Source organism: Salvelinus fontinalis, chromosome 33, assembly GCF_029448725.1.
Source record: "Salvelinus fontinalis isolate EN_2023a chromosome 33, ASM2944872v1, whole genome shotgun sequence".
Lineage (NCBI taxonomy): Eukaryota > Metazoa > Chordata > Actinopteri > Salmoniformes > Salmonidae > Salvelinus > Salvelinus fontinalis.
The window spans coordinates 49851914-49873990 of NC_074697.1; the positions used below are offsets into that span (position 1 = coordinate 49851914).

A 22077-nucleotide genomic window follows, 5' to 3' on the forward strand; every position below is an offset into this window, starting at 1 on the left:
TTCGTTGCGAAATAGGAAGCAGATTCTAGATCTAATTTTGGATTGGAGATGCTTAATGTGAGTCTGGAAGGAGAGTTTACAGTCTAACCAGACATCTAGGTATTTATAGTTGTCCACATATTTTAAGTCAGAACCGTCCAGAGTAGTGACGCTGGACAGGCGGGCAGGTGTGGGCAGCGATCGGTTGAAGAGCATGCATTTAGTTTTACTTGCATTTAAGAGCAGTTGGAGGCCACGGAAGGAGAGTTGTATGGCATTGAAGCTCGTCTGGAGGTTAGTTATGTCGTGTCTTTGACTATGCCAGATTAATTGCTATGACATGCTATTCTATAAAATAATTTCTCCGTAATTAATATTACATGATTGAACTAATCCTGTAAATGTTAATTAACTAGAGAGGGACACCACGGAATAATATTTATAGAGCTGTTATCTTTCGAATAAACTCTTAAAGATTTAGTAAGATTTTACATCCATAACAGTCACATTAATCGTCATTTTATTCAGTCTCATCTGAAAGTTGTAAATCCTTGATTATCTGCAAGAATCCTGGCTAACAAGTTGAATCAGCAATGCAAAATTGGGTTTAATTATTTATTTACTAAATACCTAACTAATCACACAGAATCACATATCACATATATATCTGTTCCTGTTTCTACATTTTTTGAATGGGGCATGCTTATTTAACCTCTCTAGGGGGTGTGGGACGATAGCGTCCTACCTGGCCAACATCCGGTAAAATTGCAGAGTGCCAAATTCAAATTAAATTACTATAAATATTTAACTTTCATGAAATCACCAGTGTAATACATCAAAATAAAGCTTAACTTGTTGTTAATCCAGCCGCCGTGTCAGATTTCAAAAAGGCTTTACGGCGAAAGCAAACCATGCGATTATCTGAGGACAGCGCTCAGCACACAAAACATTACATACAGTTACCAGCCAAATAGATTAGTCGCGAAAGTCAAAAATAGCAATAAAATTAATCACTTACCTTTGATGATTTTATTATGGTTGCACTCACAAGACTCCCAGTTACACAATAAATGTTCGTTATGTTCGATAAAGTCCCTCTTTATATCCAAAAACCTCAATTTTGTTGGCCTGTTTTGTTCAGTAATATAATGGCTCAAATGCGGTCACAACAGGCAGACAAAAATTCCAAATAGTATCCGTAAAGTTCGTAGAAACATGTCAAACAATGTTTATAATGAATCCTCAGGGTGTTTTTAGCCGAAATAATCGATAATATTTCAACCGGACAATAGCGTCGTCAATATAAAAGAAAAACAAGAAAGGCGTGCTCTCGGTCGTGCGCAGGAAACAGCTCTGGGGACATCCCAGGTTCCACTCACTCAATGTGGTCATTCTCACTCATTTCTTTGAATAAAAGCCTGAAACAATGTCTAAAGACTGTTCACAACTAGTGGAAGCCATAGGGAACGGAATTTGGGTCCTATCCCTTTAAATGGTGGATAGGCTTTCATTGAAAAACAGCCATTTCAAAATAATGGCACTTCCTGGATGGATTTTCCTCATGTTTTCACCTGCCATTTCAGTTCTGTTATACTCACAGACATTATTTGAACAGTTTTCGAAACTTTGGAGTGTTTTCTATCCAAATCTATTTGGATTTGGGGTTGTACCTGGTAGGTTCATTGATAATTTGTGTGAGATTGAGGGCATAAAGCTTAGATTGTAGGATGGCCGGGGTGTTAAGCATGTCCCAGTTTAGGTCACCTAACAGCACGAGCTCTGAAGATAGATGGGGGGCAATCAATTCACATATGGTGTCCAGGGCACAGCTGGGGGCAGAAGGTGGTCTATAGCAAGTGGCAACGGTGAGAGACTTGTTTCTGGAAAGGTGGATTTTTAAAAGTAGTTGCTCAAATTGTTTGGGCACAGACTGGGATAGTAAGACAGTGCAGTACTGTAAATTGCTGTAAAGTGCATGCACTACTGTAAATAGCCTTGGCTAAAATAATTGCTAAATGACATATATGTCCCCTGGGATGTGATCAGTAAGACGGAAAATGTTATAAAAACACAAATTAGTTCGGGTTGTCCTCTCTCATTGCAAAACATTGTCTCTGAACACGGCCCCGATAGCAATCCCACCAACACTGTCTCATCTACGCAGTCTCTGAATACAAATCAAATCCAATTAATTTATAAAGCCCTTCTTACATCAGCTGATGTCACAAAGTGCTGCACAGAAACCCAGCCTAAAACCCCAAACAGCCAGCAATGCAGGTGTAGAAGCACGGTGGCTAGGAAAAACTCCCTAGAAAGGCCAGAACCTAGGAAGAAACCTAGAGAGGAACCAGGCTATGAGGGGTGGCCAGTCCTCTTCTGGCTGTGCCGGGTGGAGATTATAACAGAACATGGCCAAGCTGTTCAAATGTTCATAGATGACCAGCAGGGTCAAATATTAATAATCACAGTGGTTGTCGAGGGTGCAACAGGTCAGCACCTCAGGAGGAAATGTCAGTTGGCTTTTCATAGCCGATCATTCAGAGAATCTCTACCGCTCCTGCTGTCTCTAGAGAGTTGAAAACAGCAGGTCTGGGACAGGTAGCACGTCCGGTGAACAGGTCAGGGTTCCATAGCCGCAGGCAGAACAGTTGAAACTGGAGCAGCAGCACGGCCAGTAACTATACCACCAACATCAATTTTGTGCCTTTTGAGAAGTGTAGGGTCCAAAAATGTTAACATTATGTCATAAAGGGCAAGTGTTTCCCCAAAGAGGTTAAATAAATAAAAACACCATAGTATAGATGGGTTGGCTGACGACGTCACAAAAATGTATGCATGTGCATCGATCGGGTGCTTTGTTGTGATTCTGAACGGTCAGATAACTGTAACAATGACAAGAAGCTGCCATATGAGGAATCGTAGGTGGCTTGTTTCAGCAAGTTTGATCTTGTTTTTGATACCACGTCTTGTTTTTTTTTTCGTTTTTTTTCTTGTCAATGCTAACATGGCTACATTTCATTGCTAGCTAGCTAACCAACAACTGTAACAATGTATTTGAAAGACAAGAAGTGCTCTTTGTTGAAATGTATTAAAAGTTTTCAATAAACATTTGGAGACTAAATATAGTTTACATTGTTGTCAACAATCTAAGACAACCCTGTCTGTTTTGCCCCATAGTTGCGCACACATCCGTTTTGTTGCTTAAACAACCAACCCGTCTATAGAGAGCAATAGTAATGGCGTCTTTTTGTAGGCACTAACAGAGGCAAACTCTGCCATGGCTCGTTGGCCAAAGCCTATGGGGAAATGTTTTTTTTCTTCTCTTATACATCTTGTTCTATAAGATAATCAGCTAACATAACTTTTTGTGTCTTTTGAAGCATTTACAGTGCATTCAGAAAGTATTCAGACACCTTAATTTCCCCACATTTTATTACGTTACAGCCTAATTCTAAAATAGATTACATCGTTTTTTTCATGATCAATCTCTACACAATACCCCATAATGACAAAGCAAAAACTGGTTTTTAGTCATTATTGCAAATGTATTAAAAATAAAAACCTGAAGTATCATATTTACATAAGTATTCAGACCCTTTACTCAGAACTTTATTGAAGTACCTTTGGCAGCAATTACAGGCTCGAGTCTTCTTGGGTATGACTCCACAAGCTTTACATACCGCCCCAACAGATCCACAGATGATGCAATCTCTGTACACCTATGTGAGAATACTATTCATTGACTACAGCTCAGCGTTCAACACAAGAATATTGTCCTTAAAAGGTAAATGAGGAAAAAGAAGATCTTTCTAGCTATGTGGTCAAAATTAAATCAAAATCCACGGCCAATCCATTCGATTCGTCCAGGACCTGTCTGCTAAGCTGAGAAAAAAACGCAAGCAATATATTCCGACCAGACAGTCACGGGAGGAAAAATGTATCAAGTACCAACTCTGCTTCCCGGCAGTTCTGTGGGTATGGAAGGGAACACAAAGATGGAATTCACAAGCGCAGACGGAGCCCTAAACAGGCTGCAAGAAACTTTTCCAGTTGAATGAGAGCCCACTGCCCTGAGGAGAGGAAGATGAGAGAAAAAGCGATAAGGACACTAGGCAACATACAGTGACGTCTAAGACCAGCTTACCAATACAATGAACTCTACTGTCCCCAAGTAATTGTTATTCTCTAGGAAGTAATGATAGAAGCTACATGGACACTGAAAAGGCAATATAAAATAGGAAACATAGCGCGGATGTTAATTATTGCTCTATGGATGTGTGTGTGGCGTTGTGAGGGTGTGAGTGCGTGTATGTGTTTGTGAAAATGAATTGGAGTGTGAAGGGGTATGAACATGCGTTGGATGGCGAGATAGAATTGGTGGGTGTTTGCATAAGGTATATGTTGTATGTGAATGAAGGAGAATCGATATATGGATGGGTGTAAATGTGTCCGAGAAGAAGGGAAGGTGGGAAAAGACCGGAGGTTGGGGATAAACTTTGCCTGGGTGGGTCCAGGGAGGGCAGGGATGGGAGGTGGTGATAAGCTTGGCTCGGGCGAGCAAGGGTGGGTAAGGATGGGAGGTGTGGACAAGGTGTGGGTAAAGGGGCAAGAAAACTGAGAGGGGGAGGTGGAGAGGAAAGGGTTGGCCTGGGAGAGGGGGAAGGAAGGATTTAACTGTACTATAATTGTATTTATTTTGTGATTTGCAAACCTGTAAAACGAATGCGTTTTGGACAGATCAGAAGAGGATGTCGAGTCATTATTATTCATTGTTTGTCATTATAGTTTAGATTTAATGGTGGTTATTGGAGAGATTGGAGGGGGGCTCTATCTGAGGGATTGGGACGGGGTGACTGGGAGGGCATCAGACATCTCTGAAGTATGTGTGGAGATTCCATTCATCCCACTTCAGTCTCTTGGTGAACCCACATACCCCAAGTAGACTCCCACCAGTCACTTTCATTTAATTTACAAGGTAATACAAAATCCCTGCTGCAGTGTGTGCAAACCTGGTCAAGAACTACAGGAAACGTATGATCTCTGTAATTGCAACTAAAGGTTTCTGTACCAAATATTAAGTTCTGCTTTTCTGATGTATCAAATACTCATGTCATGCAATAAAATGCAAATTAATTACTTAAAAATCATACAATGTGATTTTATGGATTTTTGTTTTAGATTCCGTCTCTCACAGTTGAAGTGTACCTATGATAAAAATTACAGACCTCTACATGCTTTGTAAGTAGGAAAACCTGCAAATAGGCAGTGTATCAAATACTTGTTCTCCCCACTGTACAGTATATATATAAATTTTTTTTTAAAATGCACTCAACAATTTACTGGGTCAAAAAATTAATAATGAAGTGATATCAGATTTTTCTTCAGTATCATGCTTAATTACACCAACAGAAAATACACTTAGTGAAAGAATATGGAAAATATAACAAAGTACATCTTCAAGAACTGAAATGTATTAAATACATACAGTACAGTACCAGTCAAAAGTTTGGACACACCTACTCATTCCAGGGTTTTTCTTTATTTTTACTTTTTTCTACATTGTAGACTAATAGTGAAGACATCAAACTATGAAATAACACATATGGAATCATGTACAGTCGTGGCCAAAAGTGTCATGTTCTGACCTTAGTTCCTTTGTTTTGTCTTTTGTTTTAGTATGGTCAGGGCGTGAGTTGGGTGGGTTGTCTATGCTCGTTTTTCTATGATTTTCTATTTCTGTGTTTGGCCTGATATGGTTCTCAATCAGAGGCAGGTGTTAGTCATTGTCTCTGATTTGGAACCATATTTAGGTAGCCTGTTTTTTGTTGGGCTTTGTGGGTGGTTATTTTCAGTCTTTGTGTGTCTGCACCAGATAGAACTGTTTCAGTTGTTTCTTTGTTGTTTTGTTATTCAGTGTTCAGTTTTGATTATTATTAAATATCATGAACACTTACCACGCTGCACCTTGGTCCTCACCTTCTTCCACCGACGACAGCTGTTACAAAAAGTTTTGAGAATGACACAAATATTAATTTTCACAAAGTCTGCTGCCTCAGTGTCTTTAGATATTTTTGTCAGATGTTACTATGGAATACTGAAGTATAATTACAAGCATTTCATAAGTGTTAATGGCTTTTATTGACAATTACATGAAGTTGATGCAAAGAGTCAATATTTGCAGTGTTGACCCTTCTTTTTCAAGACCTCTGCAATCCGCCCTGGCATGCTGTCAATTAACTTCTGGGCCACATCCTGACTGATGGCAGCCCATTCTTGCATAATCAATGCTTGGAGTTTGTCAGAATTTGTGTTTTCTTGTTTGTCCACCTGCCTCTTGAGGATCTCAATGGGATTAAGGTCTGGGGAGTTTCCTGGCCATGGACCCAAAATATCTATGTTTTGTTCCCCGACCCACTTAGTTATCACTTTTGCCTTATGGAAAGGTGCTGGAAAAGGCATTGTTCGTCACGAAACTGTTCCTGGATTGTTGGGAGAAGTTGCTCTCGGAGGATGTGTTGGTACCATTCTTTATTCATGGCTGTGTTCTAAGGCAAAATTGTGAGTGAGCCCACTCCCTTGGCTGAGAAGCATCCCCACACATGAATGGTCTCAGGATGTTTTACTGTTGGCATGACACAGGACTGATGGTAGCGCTCACCTTGTCTTCTCCGGACAAGCTTTTTTCTGGATGCCCCAAACAATCAGAAAGGGGATTCATCAGAGAAAATGACTTTACCCCAGTCCTCAGCAGTCCAATCCCTGTACCTTTAGCAGAATATCAGTTTGTCCCTGATGTTTTTCCTGGAGAGAAGTGGCTTCTTTGCTGCCCTTCTTGACACCAGGCCATCCTCCAAAAGTCTTCGCCTCACTGTGTGTGCAGATGCACTCACACCTTTGCTGCTATTCCTGAGCAAGCTCTGTACTGGTGGTGCCCCGATCCCGCAGCTGAATCAACTTCCGGAGATGGTCGTGGCGCTTTCTGGACTTTCTTGGGCTCCCTGAAGCCTTCTTCACAACAATTGAACTGCTCTCCTTGAAATTCTTGATGATCCGATAAATGGTTGATTTAGGTGCAATCTTACTGGCAGCAATATCCTTGCCTGTGAAGCCCTTTTTGTGCAAAACAATGATGATGGCACGTATTTCCTTGCAGGTTGACAGAGGAAGATCAAAAGGAGGGTGGTGCTTGGAATCATTGAAGCTTCCAGTATGTTATTCGAACTCAATCAGCATGACAGAGTGATCTCCAGCCTTGTCCTCGTCAAAACTCACACCTGTGTTAACGAGAGAATCACTGACATGATGTCAGCTGGTCCTTTTGTGGCAGGGCTGAAATACAGTGGAAATGTTTTTGGGGGATTCCATTCATTTGCATGGCAAAGAGGGACTTTGCAATTAATTGCGATTCATCTGATCACTCTTCATAACATTATGGAATGTATGCAAATTGGCATCATACAAACTGAGGCAGCAGACTTTGTGAATATTAATATTTGTGTCATTCTCAAAACCTTTGGCCACGACGGTAGTAACTAAAAAAGTGTTTAACAAATCAAAATGTATTTTATATTTGAGATTCTTCAAAGTGGCCACCCTTTGCCTTGATGACAGCTTTGTACACTCTTTCCATTCTCTCAACCAGCTTCACAAGGTAGTCACCTGGAATGCATTTCAATTAACAGGTGTGCCTTGTTAATTTGTGAAATGTGTTTCCTTCTTAATGTGTTTGAGCCAATCAGTTGTGCTGTGACAAGGTAGGGGTGGAATACAGAAGATATTTGGTAAAAGACCAAATCCATATTATGGCAAGAGCAGCTCAAATAAGCAAAGAGAAATAACAATCCATCATTACTTTAAGACATGAACGTCATTCAACGTGGGAAATGTCAAGAACTTTGAAAGTTTCTTCAAGTGCAGTCGCAAAAACCATCATGCCCTATGATGAAACTGGCTTTCATGAGGACCGCCACAGGAAAGGAATACCCAGAGTTACCTCTGCTGCAGAGGATAAGTTCACTAGAGTTACCAACCTCAGAAATTGCAGCCCAAATAAATGCTTCAGAGTTCAAGTAACAGACACATCTCAACCACCATCAACATAACACCAAATGATTGAATTTCTCGTGGAAGAATGGTGTCTTCAGACACTTGTAGAATCCTTGCCAAGGTGCATTGAAGGTGTTCTGGCTTGTGGTGGCCCTACTATTAAGACACTTTATGTTGGTGTTTCCTTTATTTTGGCACTTACATGTAGTTAGACAAGCTACTTTAACTTGATTGATAGCCTGAAATGGCTTGGTAGCTAGTTATGAGGTTGGGAGATAGATTCTCAATCTAGCTGGCTAGCTAAAGCCATCTTCATAACATTGCTAAGTGGCTAGTATTACAGAGAAACAATAAAACGTTCTCATTTATTTGTTCGTCAAGAAGGAATCAATAAGCTACATAGCTTGATCAAATTCATTTACAAACATACCTCCTGCGAGTCGTGCCCATCACTGGCAGCTAAAACTCTTCCACTGGCCTATGGGCATGACGCCTCGGAACATATTACACAAATACTTACACAGACATTTCTGACATGTTTTCTCAGTCTCTTTATCCCACACGCATACGCTCACACTTATTCCACTCCCTCATGCATTTGTTCTGATCCACCCCCATCGTGCTCAGACATCCGCACGCACACACACACACACACACACACACACACACACACACACACACACACACACACACACACACACACACACACACACACACACACACCATTTTTGGGCTCTTGCTTCGCTTCTCTCCTGGCTTCTGTTGTGCATTACTTTTTTTCTGCCTCCAAAGAGAATTTCAAATCAAATCAAATTGTATTAGTCACAAGCCCCAAATACAACAGGGGTAGACCTTACAGTGAAATGCTTACTTACGAGCCCCTAGCCAACAGTGCAGTTTCAAATAATACGGATAAGAGTAAGAGATAAAAGTAACAAATAATTAATGCAGCAGTAAAAAATAACATTATATACAGGGGAGTGCCGGTACAGACTCAATGTGCGGGGGCACCGGTTAGTTGAGCTAGTATGTACATGTAGGTAGAGTTAATTAAAGTGACTATGCATAGATGAAAACAGAGAGTGGCATTGGTGGGGAGGGGGGCAATGCAAATAGTCTGGGTAGCCATTTGACTAGATGTTCAGGAGTCTTATGGCTTGGGGTTAGAAGCTGTTTAGAAGCCTCTTGGACCTAGACTTGGCGCTCCGGTACCGCTTGCCATGCGGTAGCGGAGAGAACAGTCTATAACTTGGGTGGCTGGAGTCTTTGACCATTTTTAGGGCCTTCCTCTGGTATAAAGGTCCTGGATGACAGGAAGCTTGGCCCCAGTGATGTATTGGGCCGTTCGCACTACCCTCTGTAGTGCCTTGCGGTCGGAGGCCGAGCAGTTCCCATACCAGGCAGTGATGCAACCAGTCAGGACGCTCCCGATGGTGCAGCTGTAGAACCTTTTCAGGATCTGAGGACCCATGCCAAATAATTTCAGTCTCCCGAGGGGGAATAGGATTTGTCGTGCACGCTCTCGTCTGTCATGGTGTGCTTGGACCATGTTAGTTTGTTGGTGATGTGGACACCAAGGAACTAGAAGCTCTCAACCTGCTGTTCTGCCTGCGGTTATGGAACCCCTACCTGTCCCAGACCTGCTGTTTTCAACTCTTAATTATCGGCTATGAAAAGCCAACTGACATTTATTCCTGATTATTATTTGACCATGCTTGTCATTTATGAACATTTTGAACATCTTGGCCATGTTCTGTTATAATCTCCACCCGGCACAGCCAGAAGAGGACTGGCCACCCCTCATAGCCTGGTTCCTCTCTAGGTTTCTTCCTAGGTTTTGGCCTTTCTAGGGATTTTTTCCTAGCCACCGTGCTTCTACACCTGCATTGCTTGCTGTTTGGGGTTTTAGGCTGGGTTTCTGTACAGCACTTCGAGATATTAGCTGATGTACGAAGGGCTATATAAAATAAACTTGATTGATTGATTGCTCCAATGCCGCCCCGTCGATGAGAATGGGGGGCATGTTCGGTCCTCCTTTTCCTGTAGTCCACAATCATCTCCTTTGTCTTGATCACATTGAGGGAGAGGTTGTTGTCCTGGCACCACACGGCCAGGTCTCTGACCTCCAGCCTATAGGCTGTCTCGTTGTTGTCACTGATCAGGCCTACCACTGTTGTGTCATTGGCAAATGTAATATTGGTGTTGGAGTCGTGCCTGGCCGTGCAGTCATGAGTGAACAGGGAGTACAGTAGGGGGCTGAGCACGCACTCCTGAGGGGCCCCTGTGTTGAGGATCAGCGTGGCAGATGTGTTGTTACCTACCCTTATGTGTTGTTACCTACCCTTGGTTGTGGGCCAACCAAGGAGCCTGTCGATTTTCACTGAGTGAAATTGAATGGCACATTCCCTCCTACACCTGGGGCTCTTATCTGATTTGCTTATTATCCTTTCCCTTATTCATCCAAAGATCCACCTTAGATCACTTTTCTTCCACGTCCTACCTTATTCACCACAATGACCCCCAGATAACACTGAACCTGGTTTCCATTCAGTCAACACCCTTCCCGAAATTCAAAAGTCACACAGTGCTGTGATGTTGCTGTACCGTATGAGCACTCGGGTATTTAAAAGGGTAGATGGTTAGGAATAGACTGTGGCCTTTATTATACCTTCCATTCAAGTGAGTGTTTTTTCCTCCCGATCCCTGTCTATCTTTCTCTCTCCCATTATATCTCCGCACGTCTTCCTCTTTTCCTCTCTCCCTCTCACTCTCTCTCTCTCCACGTCTCTCTCTCTTTTTCCTCACCCCTGTCGCTCTCTCTCTTCCTCAGCTCTGTTTAACCTCATCCCGGTGGGGCTGCGGGTGGTGGCCATCCAGGGGGTGAAGGCCGGCCTCTACGCAGCCATGAATGGAGAGGGCTTCCTCTACACCTCAGTAAGTCCTGCCTCTTCTACTACACCTGACAGACTGAGTGTGTGTGTTTTTTTGTTTGTGTGTGTGATTGATTATATTCTAGATATATTAAAACTCGTTCTACAGTTTAGAAAAACTTTATTAACAGGTACTTTTGTTGTACTGGATATTACTGATTTAGTACTGTGGACCAAATCAGTGTAGATTCGCTGTAGGTCTGCATTTGAACACTGTTTGACTGTGTTCCAAATGGCACCCTATTCCCTACATAGTGCAGTACTTTTGACCAGGGACCATAGGGCTCAAAATTGTGCACTACATAGAGAATAGGGTGCTATTTGGGATGCACAGATGCAAGTTTAAGATTTGTATGAAAGATACTAATAATTCACAGCGAACAGCATCTGCTGTAAAGACTTCGCATTGTGTAGAAACCAGGGTCTGGCCCCGAGCCATCTCTCCATGGTACCTTCCAGTCAGGCACACAGACACTAATCACGCTATGGAATGCGGTCTTTATCACCAATCCATCGTAAATCCATTGTCAGTGTTTAATCTCCCAGAGGCCCACTTTCAGTTCACACAGACACAATAGAGTTATAAAAACCCTATATTCTATTACATAAAACAACAATTTGATGCAATAACAATATTATAACAGTCTTGTGATTTCTGTTCTGACATCCCCCCACTTTGAGAGTGCTCTCAACTTAAATGAACATTACAAGATTTAAAAACATGAATTCACATGTAGAAAATGCATACATTCTTCATTAACCAAGAAGCATAAAAGCAATAACTCATTGCACGGATACCTGCACATGACCGGCTGCTATAGCACTGGCTCAGCCTCCTCCCAAGAAACTTAGCACTGTCTCCCATTTAAACCTCCAACACATATTCTAAGCATTCTACCAATTTGTCTGGGGAGGTCATGATACACAGTCACCTGCACAAACCCATGAAGAAAACAAAAAATGCATACAGTTTATATGATTCAAGGCCATATCTTCATAGACAGTGAAAAGCTAATATTTAATGCATAATGCAGTGCAACCAACAATGGAGTTGAATAAAATAAGCTTTAGTTATCTAGCACACCCCAATAGATCAGCATGGTGGAAAATAACAATTTCCATCCCAGAAACTAAAATAAGCATATGTTGTTGAACAAATCCAGGTAGTGACTCCTGGTTTAATTAAAATGTATTCCATTGGTGCCTAATGAACATGACCCAAGACAAGCATCGTGATTCCCCTATTTATAAGGCAACACCTGTAGATCAAATAGATTAGGATCAGTTTCACTCTCCGGATCAGAGTTCCCTTCTCCATTCACCAGGGAATGCTGAGAATAGTGTCAACATCTTTTAGTTCACAACAGGTCCAGCAATCAAAACAATCAATCCATAATACATGAATTGCTTCAGTCATAAAGTTATTAACATTCTAAACTCAAATCAATCCTTCAGTTTTAAAAATCCTTCAGTTTGCAAATCAGAATCAAAACCCAATTTAATTATCCAATGAAAATTGACAACGATATTGCTCAGTGATAGGACCAATCAAACAAAACCCTCAATTTAACACACATCGACATTGGCAGAATGTACATTTATATTAACATACAGTATAGTTATCCTATAATTGTAGTATTAACTTTCTTATCACGATTATAATACAGATCAGTATCTTAATGCATTCTTAATCTAAATGACTATAATTTCAGCAGTGTGTAGATCTAAACAATCAACCTGATAGCCCAAAATGTTTTTTTTTTAGAGAAGTCTAAAACAATTTTGGGCAACGTTGACCAACCCAACTCACTTCAGGCACTCAATCTTTTCGCGTCTTCTTCATTGGTTCTTCTTCAGATAGCTTCATAGTTCAAAGTGGATGGCCATGATAATGTCCCAATTTCAATGTCTCACCTGAGCCGCCACCACCTTTACCACCCATTATGTCTTGTCCATTTGCCAACCAGTATACCAGCAACATGAGAGAAGTTTGGATAAGATCTCTACCCATGCTCACTCCACATGGATTCCTGTCACACTCCTGAGAGAGAAGACATGAGAGATAAAACAGTTAATCGCTTAGATTGGATACTGTACACCGGTTGTTGGCTCGGACTCAGGTCTCTCGGTAGAAGTGGTGCGGACAGTGCCGTATTGAACGCCTTTGTCACTTTAATTCAGCCAGTTACAGGGGGTTTTGAGGTACACACACTGTTCGGTCCAATTATCTCTTCCATGCATTAAAACACCAACTGATGTCACCTTTCATGATAACCTCAAGAGAGGACAGATCAGAACAACAGTTTAGTTCAGTTAATTTTTGATTTAGGAAATCCAGACAAGCATTGACTATATGATAAATTATTACCTTTACCAATGATTCGTAATACCAATGTCTGAACATATGTCAAAGAGAATAACACATTCTATTGAAACTATTTTTTCAAATTGGCTTATGCTCCCCATCACACTGTCAACTTCACCGCAGAGCCAAAGGATCAGGAAGTTAGACCTGTAACCCATCGGGGGAAATTCCAACAGTCCAGCAGACCTAATCTGGTGAGATTTGTATCAAACAGAACAGAACAAACAACACAAACAACACAACAATACACTTCTTCACATATCACTCAATACACTCCTACATATCACTCAATACACTCCTACATATCACTCAATACACTCCTACATATCACTCAATACACTCCTACATATCACTCAATACACTCCTACATATCACTCAATACACTCCTACATATCACTCAATACACTCCTACATATCACTCAAGGTGTCACGTCGTTTATGTAGGTGGCAGGGAAGTCAAGCGCAGGAGAATCAAACTTGGTATAAATGGAGTATTTTAATAACTTAAACACAAACTCTGAAACCAAAGTCCATAATAAAATAAAAGTGGGTACAAGAACCCGTCGCACACCAATACATGAACATAACAATAAACAATCTCTGACACGGACATGAGGGGAAACAGAGGGTTAAATACACAACATATAATGAATGGGATTGGAACCAGGTGTGTAAGAAAACCAGACAAAACCAATGGAAAATGAAACATAGATCAATGATGACTAGAAGACCGGTGATGTCGACCGCCGAGCACCGCCCGAACAAGGAGAGGCATCGACTTTGGCAGAAGTCGTGACAGTACCCCCCCTGACGCGCGGCTCCGGCAGCGTCTCGACACCGGCCTCGGAGACGACCCGGAGGACGAGGAGCAGGGCGATCCGGATGGAGACGGTGGAACTCTCGTAGCAGGGAAGGATCTAACACGTCCTCCACTGAACCCATCTCTCCTCCGGACCGTACCCCTCCCAGTCCACGAGGTACTGAAGGCCCGACGTCTCGAATCCAGGATGGATCGAACGGAGTACGCCGGGACCCCCTCAATATCCAGAGGGGGCGGAGGAACCTCCCGCACCTCAGCCTCCTGGAGCGGAACAGCCACCACCGGCCTGAGGAGAGACACATGGAACGAGGGGTTAATACGGCAATTGGGGGGAAGCTGTAACCTATAACATATCTTGTTCACTCTCCTCAGGACTTTAAATGGCCCCACAATCCGCGGACCCAGCTTCCGGCAGGGCAGGCGGAGGGGCAGGTTTCGGGTCGAGAGCCAGACCCTGTCCCCCGGTGCGAACACCAGGGCCTCACTGCGGTGACAGTCTGCACCAACTTTCTGGCACAGTACAACGCGCTGAAGGTGGACGTGGGCGGTGTCCCATGTTTCCTCCGCGCGCTGGAACCAGTCGTCCACCGCAGGAGCCTCTGTCTGACTCTGATGCCATGGAGCCAGAACCGGCTGATACCCCAATACACACTGAACTGGAGAAAGGTTAGTGGAGGAGTGGCGGAGCGAGTTCTGGGCCATCTCTGCCCAGGGCACGAACGCCGGCCACTCCCCCGGCCGGTCCTGGCAATAAGACCTCAGAAACCCCGCCGGCAGCCAGGATCCTAAACTCCAGGGCAAACTCCTGGGCGCTCGTCTCCTGCCTCAGATGATAGAGACGCTCACCCGCCGCTCTGCCCTCGGGTGGGTGGTCGAAGACTGCCCAGAAACGGCGGGTGAACTCCTCAAAATGGTCCAACGCTGCATCTTCCCCTCCACACACGGCGCTGGCCCACTCCAGTGCTCTCCCGGTGAGGCGAGACGAGGGCGAAAACCTTAGTTAAAAAAAAATGCAATTCTTGATTTTCTATATGCAGAGAAGGGGGGTTTCTTTCAGTGTCGAAAAGCAACCATTGTTATACAAACAAACCACTGTCATGGGTCTACTGTATCGTCAGTGTTTTCTCAGATCAAAGTCAAACGTGTTTTTATGCATTGCCCACGATGTGAATTTAATACATACGACGGTACATTTTTCAAATTAATCAATGGCAAAACTTACTTGACTATCGTGGATTTTTTTTATAGCAGTAATAGCACAAACAATCGATTAAAATGTCAGTCAAAACTTTCCACATCTCCCCACCTCACAAATGGGCCTACACCCAGTAGTGCACTACGCCAGATTCAGCCGTGGACAATTTTTTCTTGATCGGATGGTCAGGGGTCCGAAGCATAATTACAAATAAATTTGGCAACAAAAGATTGGCCGCAAAAAGCCCAAGCAGATGTAATAGACTAAAACATAATCATTTCAAACCTTGTTTACATTTGTATATGCTCACATATACTCTATCTTTATTATGAGTGGGAATACTTTGGAACACATTTCCAAAATTGTAATCACTTGGAGCTGATTTGCTGGTGTTTTTACAGTCTTTTATGTCCAACAATAAAACAACTTTTAAATTCAACTTTTTTGGAAGGTGGTTGTTTGCAACAAGGAATGGCAATTGAATGCAAGCAAGAACAACAAAAAAGGAAATTGTTAAAACATTTCTAGCCTGTCTATTGAGCAGGTTGACATTTATTGTCATGAATCTTACCCTGGAGGCAGAACTTTGTGATTTCCGCTAGATGGGCTAGCTGCAATGTCAACATTGTCTACATTGTAAAAATATATGAAAACAAAAATGTGCTTTTTTTGGTCTTAGTTTAGGGTTAGGCATTAGAGTGAGGGTTAGATTTAAAATCAGATTTTATGACTTTATGGATGTGCCAGCTAGGGACCACTCTGCAGAGCTGCCTCCAGGGCAAGATTCATGACAATCAATGCACACCTGTGTTTATCTATGGGAAGCAGTGTTGACGTGTTATGCTCGACCTGCTCAGTTTTCCACCACGAAAAACACCAGATAAAAGCCAAAACGAGTAGAACCAGCCCACCTGCTTTTACACTGTGATTTGACTATTGGATGTTCAATGTTTCTTTTGTAAAAAATATTTAAAAATGAATAGTTTAAAACGAGAGTTCAGTTCTTGTCAAAGCAACAAAATGAACTAAGGCTTTGCCATGATGGTGAGAACTTGGGTACAGTTGGGGGTCAAGAAGAGGGTGCACGAAGATACATGACAAATGCTTGTAATATTGGTGCACCACGTAAACTTAAAATGTCAGAGGGACGCAAAAGGCACTCTTTCAGTTGAACGACCCAGGTACCAAAAGGAAAAAGTGTGATCGTGGGGTGTGATTTGCGTTGATTGCTGTCTTTGCTTGTTAAACTGACGTGTGTTCCCTTTTTTGTCATTTCACTTGATCACGATCTGTTGCCGAGGAAATAAACAACCTTTGTAACTACAGTCTCCTACCGCTACGTGTGCGTTATGTAATGTCATAAGTGTGACAGTGGTGTTATCAAGAGGGTAAGACATTTGTTGCTGTAGTTGGTGATGATTGGTGGTGATGGGAGTGTAATAAGGAGGCTCCGGCTGCGATTCCCTCCTCCATTTCAGAAATCGATTGATGGAGACCATGACGGGTAGAAAGAAGATATATGGAAGGAAGATATGTCCTGGATAATCTTGATAGGATATGGGTATCACAGCACAATAAAGTGAGTGGTCTCCAGTTTTGAGGTGTACTGGGTTATTACAGCATATTGGCCTTTTGTCTTCCTGCTTCAATAGCTGTCATCCGCTTGCTCTGCGCTGCCTGGAACTAAGCCTTATTGCTTAGTTCAGTGTTCTTCTCCGGTATAAAGGGAGCTTAGTAACACAACCTGCAGGTATAATGCTTCAACTCAAAATCACTGTTTACTCAGGCATTATAAGGGGGGCATACATGATTAGCAGAAGTCTTATAAATGTATTATAATAATGCATTACGCAGTTTTTAAGGAAATGTTATCATCCATTGGAAGCAGCCTAAGGCGGGAAATCTGGGTTATTAAACCTTAAAGCGGAAGAACTGCTTTCATTGTAGGAGACAGAGAAATGTTTGGATTGGATATACAGTACCAGTCAAAAGTTTGCACACACCTACTCATTCAAGGGTTTTTCTTAATTTTTTACTATTTTCTACATTGTAGAATAATAGTGAAGACATCAAAACTATGAAATAACACATACGGAATCATGTAGTAACCAAAAAAGTGTGAAACAAATCAAAATATATTTTAGATTCTTCAAAGGAGCCACCCTTTGCCTTGACAGCTTTGCACACTCTTGGCATTCTCTCAACCAGCTTTATGAGGAATGTTTTTCCAACAGTCTTGAAAGAGTTTCCACATATGCTTGTTGGCTGCTTTTCCTTCACTCTGCGGTCCAACTCATCCCAAACCATCTCAATTGGGTTGCGGTTGGGTGATTGTGGAGGCCAGGTCATCTGATTCAGCACTCCATCACGTTCCTTCTTGGTCAAATAGCCCTTAGACAGCCTGGAGGTGTGTTTTGGGTCATTGTCTTGTTGAAAATCAAATGATAGTCCCACTAAGCACAAAGCAGATGGGATTGCGTATCGCTGCAGAATGCTGTGGTAGCCATGCTGGTTAAGTGTGCCTTGAATTCTAAATACATCACTGACATTGTCACCAGCAAAGCACCCCCACACCATCACACCTGCTCCTCCATGCTTTACGGTGGGAACCACACATGCGGAGATCATCCATTCACCTACTCTGCGTCTCACAAAGACACAGCTGTTTGCACCAAATCTCAAATTTGGGCTCATCCGACCAAAGGACAGATTTCCACCGGTCTAATGTCCATTGCTAATGTTTCATGGCCCAAGCAAGTCTCTTCTTATTATTGGTGTCCTTAAATAGTGGTTTCTTTGCAGCAATTCGACCATGAAGGCCTGATTCACGCAGTCTCCTTTGAACAATTGATGTTGAGATGTGTCTGTTACTTGAACTCTGTGAAGCATTTATTTGGACTGCAATCTGAGGTGCAGTTAACTCTAATGAACTTATCCTCTGCAGCAGAGGTAACTCTGGGTCTTTGTTTCCTGTGGCGGTCCTCATGAGAGCCAGGTTCATCATCGTGCTTGATGGTTTTTGCGACTGCACTTGAAGAAACTTTCAAAGTTCTTGACATTTCCCGGATTGATTGACACAATAAAAAAAGTTATCCTTTTGGATAAAACTATACTCAATATATTCACATCACCAAATAACTGATTAAAACACACTGTTTTGCAATGAAAGTCTACAGTCTCAACTCAACAGCACTCTCTGGGGTAGCACCATGGTGTAGCCGGAGGACAGCTAGTTTCCATCCTCCTCTGTGTAAATTGACTTACACATTGACTTACACAGTAAGTATGACATCCTGTGTAACTTTCAGAGGACTCCCTCCAACCTATCAGAGCTCTTGCAGTATGAACTGACATATTGTCGACCCAATCAAAGGATCATAGAATGAATCTAGTACTGATCGCATAAGCTAAAGCTAGCTAGCACTGCAGTGCATAAAATGTGGTGAGTAGTTGACTCAAAGAGAGAAAAATACAATAGTTGAACAGTTTTGAACAACTTCATTTCTTCAAAAAATGAAGGAGAAGCAAGAGAGAGAAGGCTAGCTATTTTTAGTTGTATTTTTTTTCACTTTCACTTACCTAGCTAGAGAATGCATCTAGCTAGTTTAGCCTACTCAAACACCCGGCTCAAACAGAGGGATGCTATGTTAGCTAGTTGACTATAGCTATCCAACACTGGAACTTCCAAGTCAAGGTAAGCTTTTGTTTCTATTAATTTATTGCCATCGGGGCTCGCCGGGGTAACTGCTATACTGCTTGCTACACACTGTACTGCATGATTGTAGCGTGTTTATGAACACCTTAGTTGTAGATGACTATGACGTTAGCTAATATGATGACAATGATGTAGGCTGTGTGTAGTGGTTAGGTATGGCTTGGAAAGGTTTTTTCACTGGGTGTCACGTTCCTGACCTATTTATGTTAGTTTTTGTGTGTTAGTTGGTCAGGACGTGAGGTTGGGTGGGCATTCTATGTTATCTGTTTCTATGTTGGTTTTGGTTTGCCTGGTATGGCTCTTGATTAGAGGCAGGTGGTTTGCGTTTGCCTCTAATTAAGAGTCATATTTAGGTAGGGCATTCTCACTGTTTGTTTGTGGGTGATTGTCTCCTGTGTCCGTATGTTATGTTCGTACCACATAGGACTGTAGCGTTTGTTTGTTTCGTTTTCGTTTCGATGTCGTCTGTTACCTGTACGTAAGTTTATGTTTAGTTATGTAAGTTTATGTTCAGGTCTCGTCAACGTCGTTTTGTTATTTTGTAGTTTTGCAAGTGTTTGTTTCGTTTCGTGTTTCCATCTTTATCGTTGTTTAATAAAGATGGCTTATTTCCCTGAAGCTGCGTTTTGGTCTGAGGATCCTTCTCTCCTCACCTCGTCCGAGGATGAGGAGAGCGTCACCCGTTACACTGGGTCACAGACAGCTGTTGTATTGTGCACTGAAAAGGTGAGAGGAGGAGAGCGCGTAGATTCCAGAAGGAATTATACAACAAGCAAATGTTCATACTTTTTGGACGTGGCTGCTATGAAAATGAACTGTGTTTGCGTTGATCAGGGGTGTATTCATCTTGCATAAGCTTTGTCTACGTGGCAGTTTAGCAGATGTGTGAGAGCCTGGTGGGAACATAGCGTACAAACAAGTGATAACGCCAGTTTTCTTACTCCTCAAGCTAACCTGTCTAGGATCAGCGTGCCGCTAGCGCCACACCCCCCCCCCCCCCACTGAAAAACCAGTGCCGCGAAATTCAAAAAAAATATTTTTTTAAAATATTTAACTTTCACACATTAAAGTCCAATACAGCTAATGAAAGACACAGATCTTGTGAATCCAGTCAACATGTCCGATTTTTAAAATGTTTTACAGGGAAGACACAATATGTAAAGATGTACATCTATTACCTAAAAACACATTAGCATAATCCACCATCTTTTATTTGTCCACCAACACCAGTAGCCATCACCAATTCGGCTAAACTAAGATATTTATAGCCCCTAACCAACAAAAAAACTCATCAGATGACAGTCTGATAACATATTTATGGTATGGGATAGGTTTTGTTAGAAAAAAGTGCATATTTCAGGTAGATGGCATAGGTTACAATTGCACCCACCGTCACAAATGGAATAGAAAAACTACATTGAGCAACGTGTTTACCTACTTACTAATCATCAAACATTTCGTAAAAATACACAGCATACACGAATCGAAAGACACAGATCCTGTGAATACAGACAATATTTCAGATTTTCTAAGTGTCTTACAGCGAAAACACAATAAATCGTTATATTAGCATAGCACATAGCACATAGCAGCCCAGCATTGATTCTAGCCAAAGTGAGCGATAACGTCAACATCGCCAAAAATATATTAATTTTTTCACTAACCTTCTCAGAATTCTTCAGATGACACTCCTGTAACATCATATTACACAATACATATAGAGTTTGATCGAAAACGTTTATATTTAGCCACCAAAATCATGGTTAGACAATGTGAAATGTAACTCAGCTGGTCAGAAAATGTCCTTGCGCCACTTAGACAGTGATCTACTCTTATACATAAATACTCATAAACGTGACTAAAAAATATAGGGTGGACAGGGATTGATAGACAATTTAATTCTTAATACAATTGCGGAATTACATTTTTTAATTTATCCTTACTTTTCAATACAGTTTGCGCCAAGCGAAGCTACGTCAAAAAACATGGCGTCCTAAGCCACTAAAATGTTTCGACAGAAACACGATTTATCATAATAAAAATGTCCTACTTTGAGCTGTTCTTCCATCAGTATCTTGGGCAAAGGATCCTTTCTTGGGAGTAATCGTCTTTTGGTGGAAAGCTGTCCTCTTGCCATGTGGAAATGCCAACTGCGTTCGGGATGAACTGAAAAGCGTGCCCAACTATTCACATCGTTTCAGAAATAAATGTCCCAAAATCGCACTAAACGGATATAAATTGCTATAAAACGCTTTAAATTAACTACCTTATGATGTTTTTAACTCCTATAACGAGTGAAAAGATGACCGGAGAAATATAACAGGCTAAACTAACGCTTGGAACAGGAGAGGGTCGGTGTCCTCCACGCGCGTTACGCACCAAGAAAAGACTTGCTAGCTACAGGGTTTTTTAATTTGTAGTGCCTGTGAACGCGCAATCGACCCCATTGGAATCGTCATCACGTAAAGGCATCCAGGGGAAGACGTAAGAAGTGTCCGTATAGTCATAGCAATAACAGTGCCCTTTTAACTGACTTCAGAACAGTGGCCAACATTTCTGAAATCTGACTCCATGTCAGGGAAATTGCTGTAGAATGGGCTCTGTTCCACTTAGAGACAAAATTTCAACTCCTATAGAAACTATAGACTGTTTTCTATCCAATAATAATAATAATATGCATATTGTACGATCAAGGATTTTGTGGGAAGCCGTTTCAAAAATTACCCAATTAGCATAAATAGTCTCAACAGCGCCCCCATCCTCAACAGGCTAACCACTGTTCTCTTCATATCTTCACACAGCTGTGCCCTTGAAAGATACAAAAAGAACAGGATGGACCAAAACATTTGCGGTCACTCTCAGACGGCCCATCGTCTTTGACCGCATGACTAAGTTACACAAAGACAAGACTGGAAAAACACTAGCTTCTTCTTACATGACAAAAGCAGACAGTGGAAATGTACAAGTTTAAGGCTTAATATATACAGCGTATGTATTTAATAGAGTTTGTAATTTTCCACCTTACTC

At 41.8% G+C, this 22077-nt stretch overlaps 1 protein-coding gene across 5 annotated transcripts in view; it reads left to right on the plus strand.

Moving 5' to 3' along the window:
• Positions 1 to 22077, plus strand: part of LOC129832482 (fibroblast growth factor 12-like) — a 111054-nt gene that overhangs the window by 83938 nt on the left and 5039 nt on the right. For all 5 annotated transcript variants that reach the window (XM_055896589.1, XM_055896587.1, XM_055896588.1 and 2 more), the window contains one exon: positions 10856 to 10959. In XM_055896589.1, coding sequence (XP_055752564.1) covers positions 10856 to 10959 — 104 coding nt within the window. The remainder of the gene's footprint in view (positions 1 to 10855; positions 10960 to 22077) is intronic.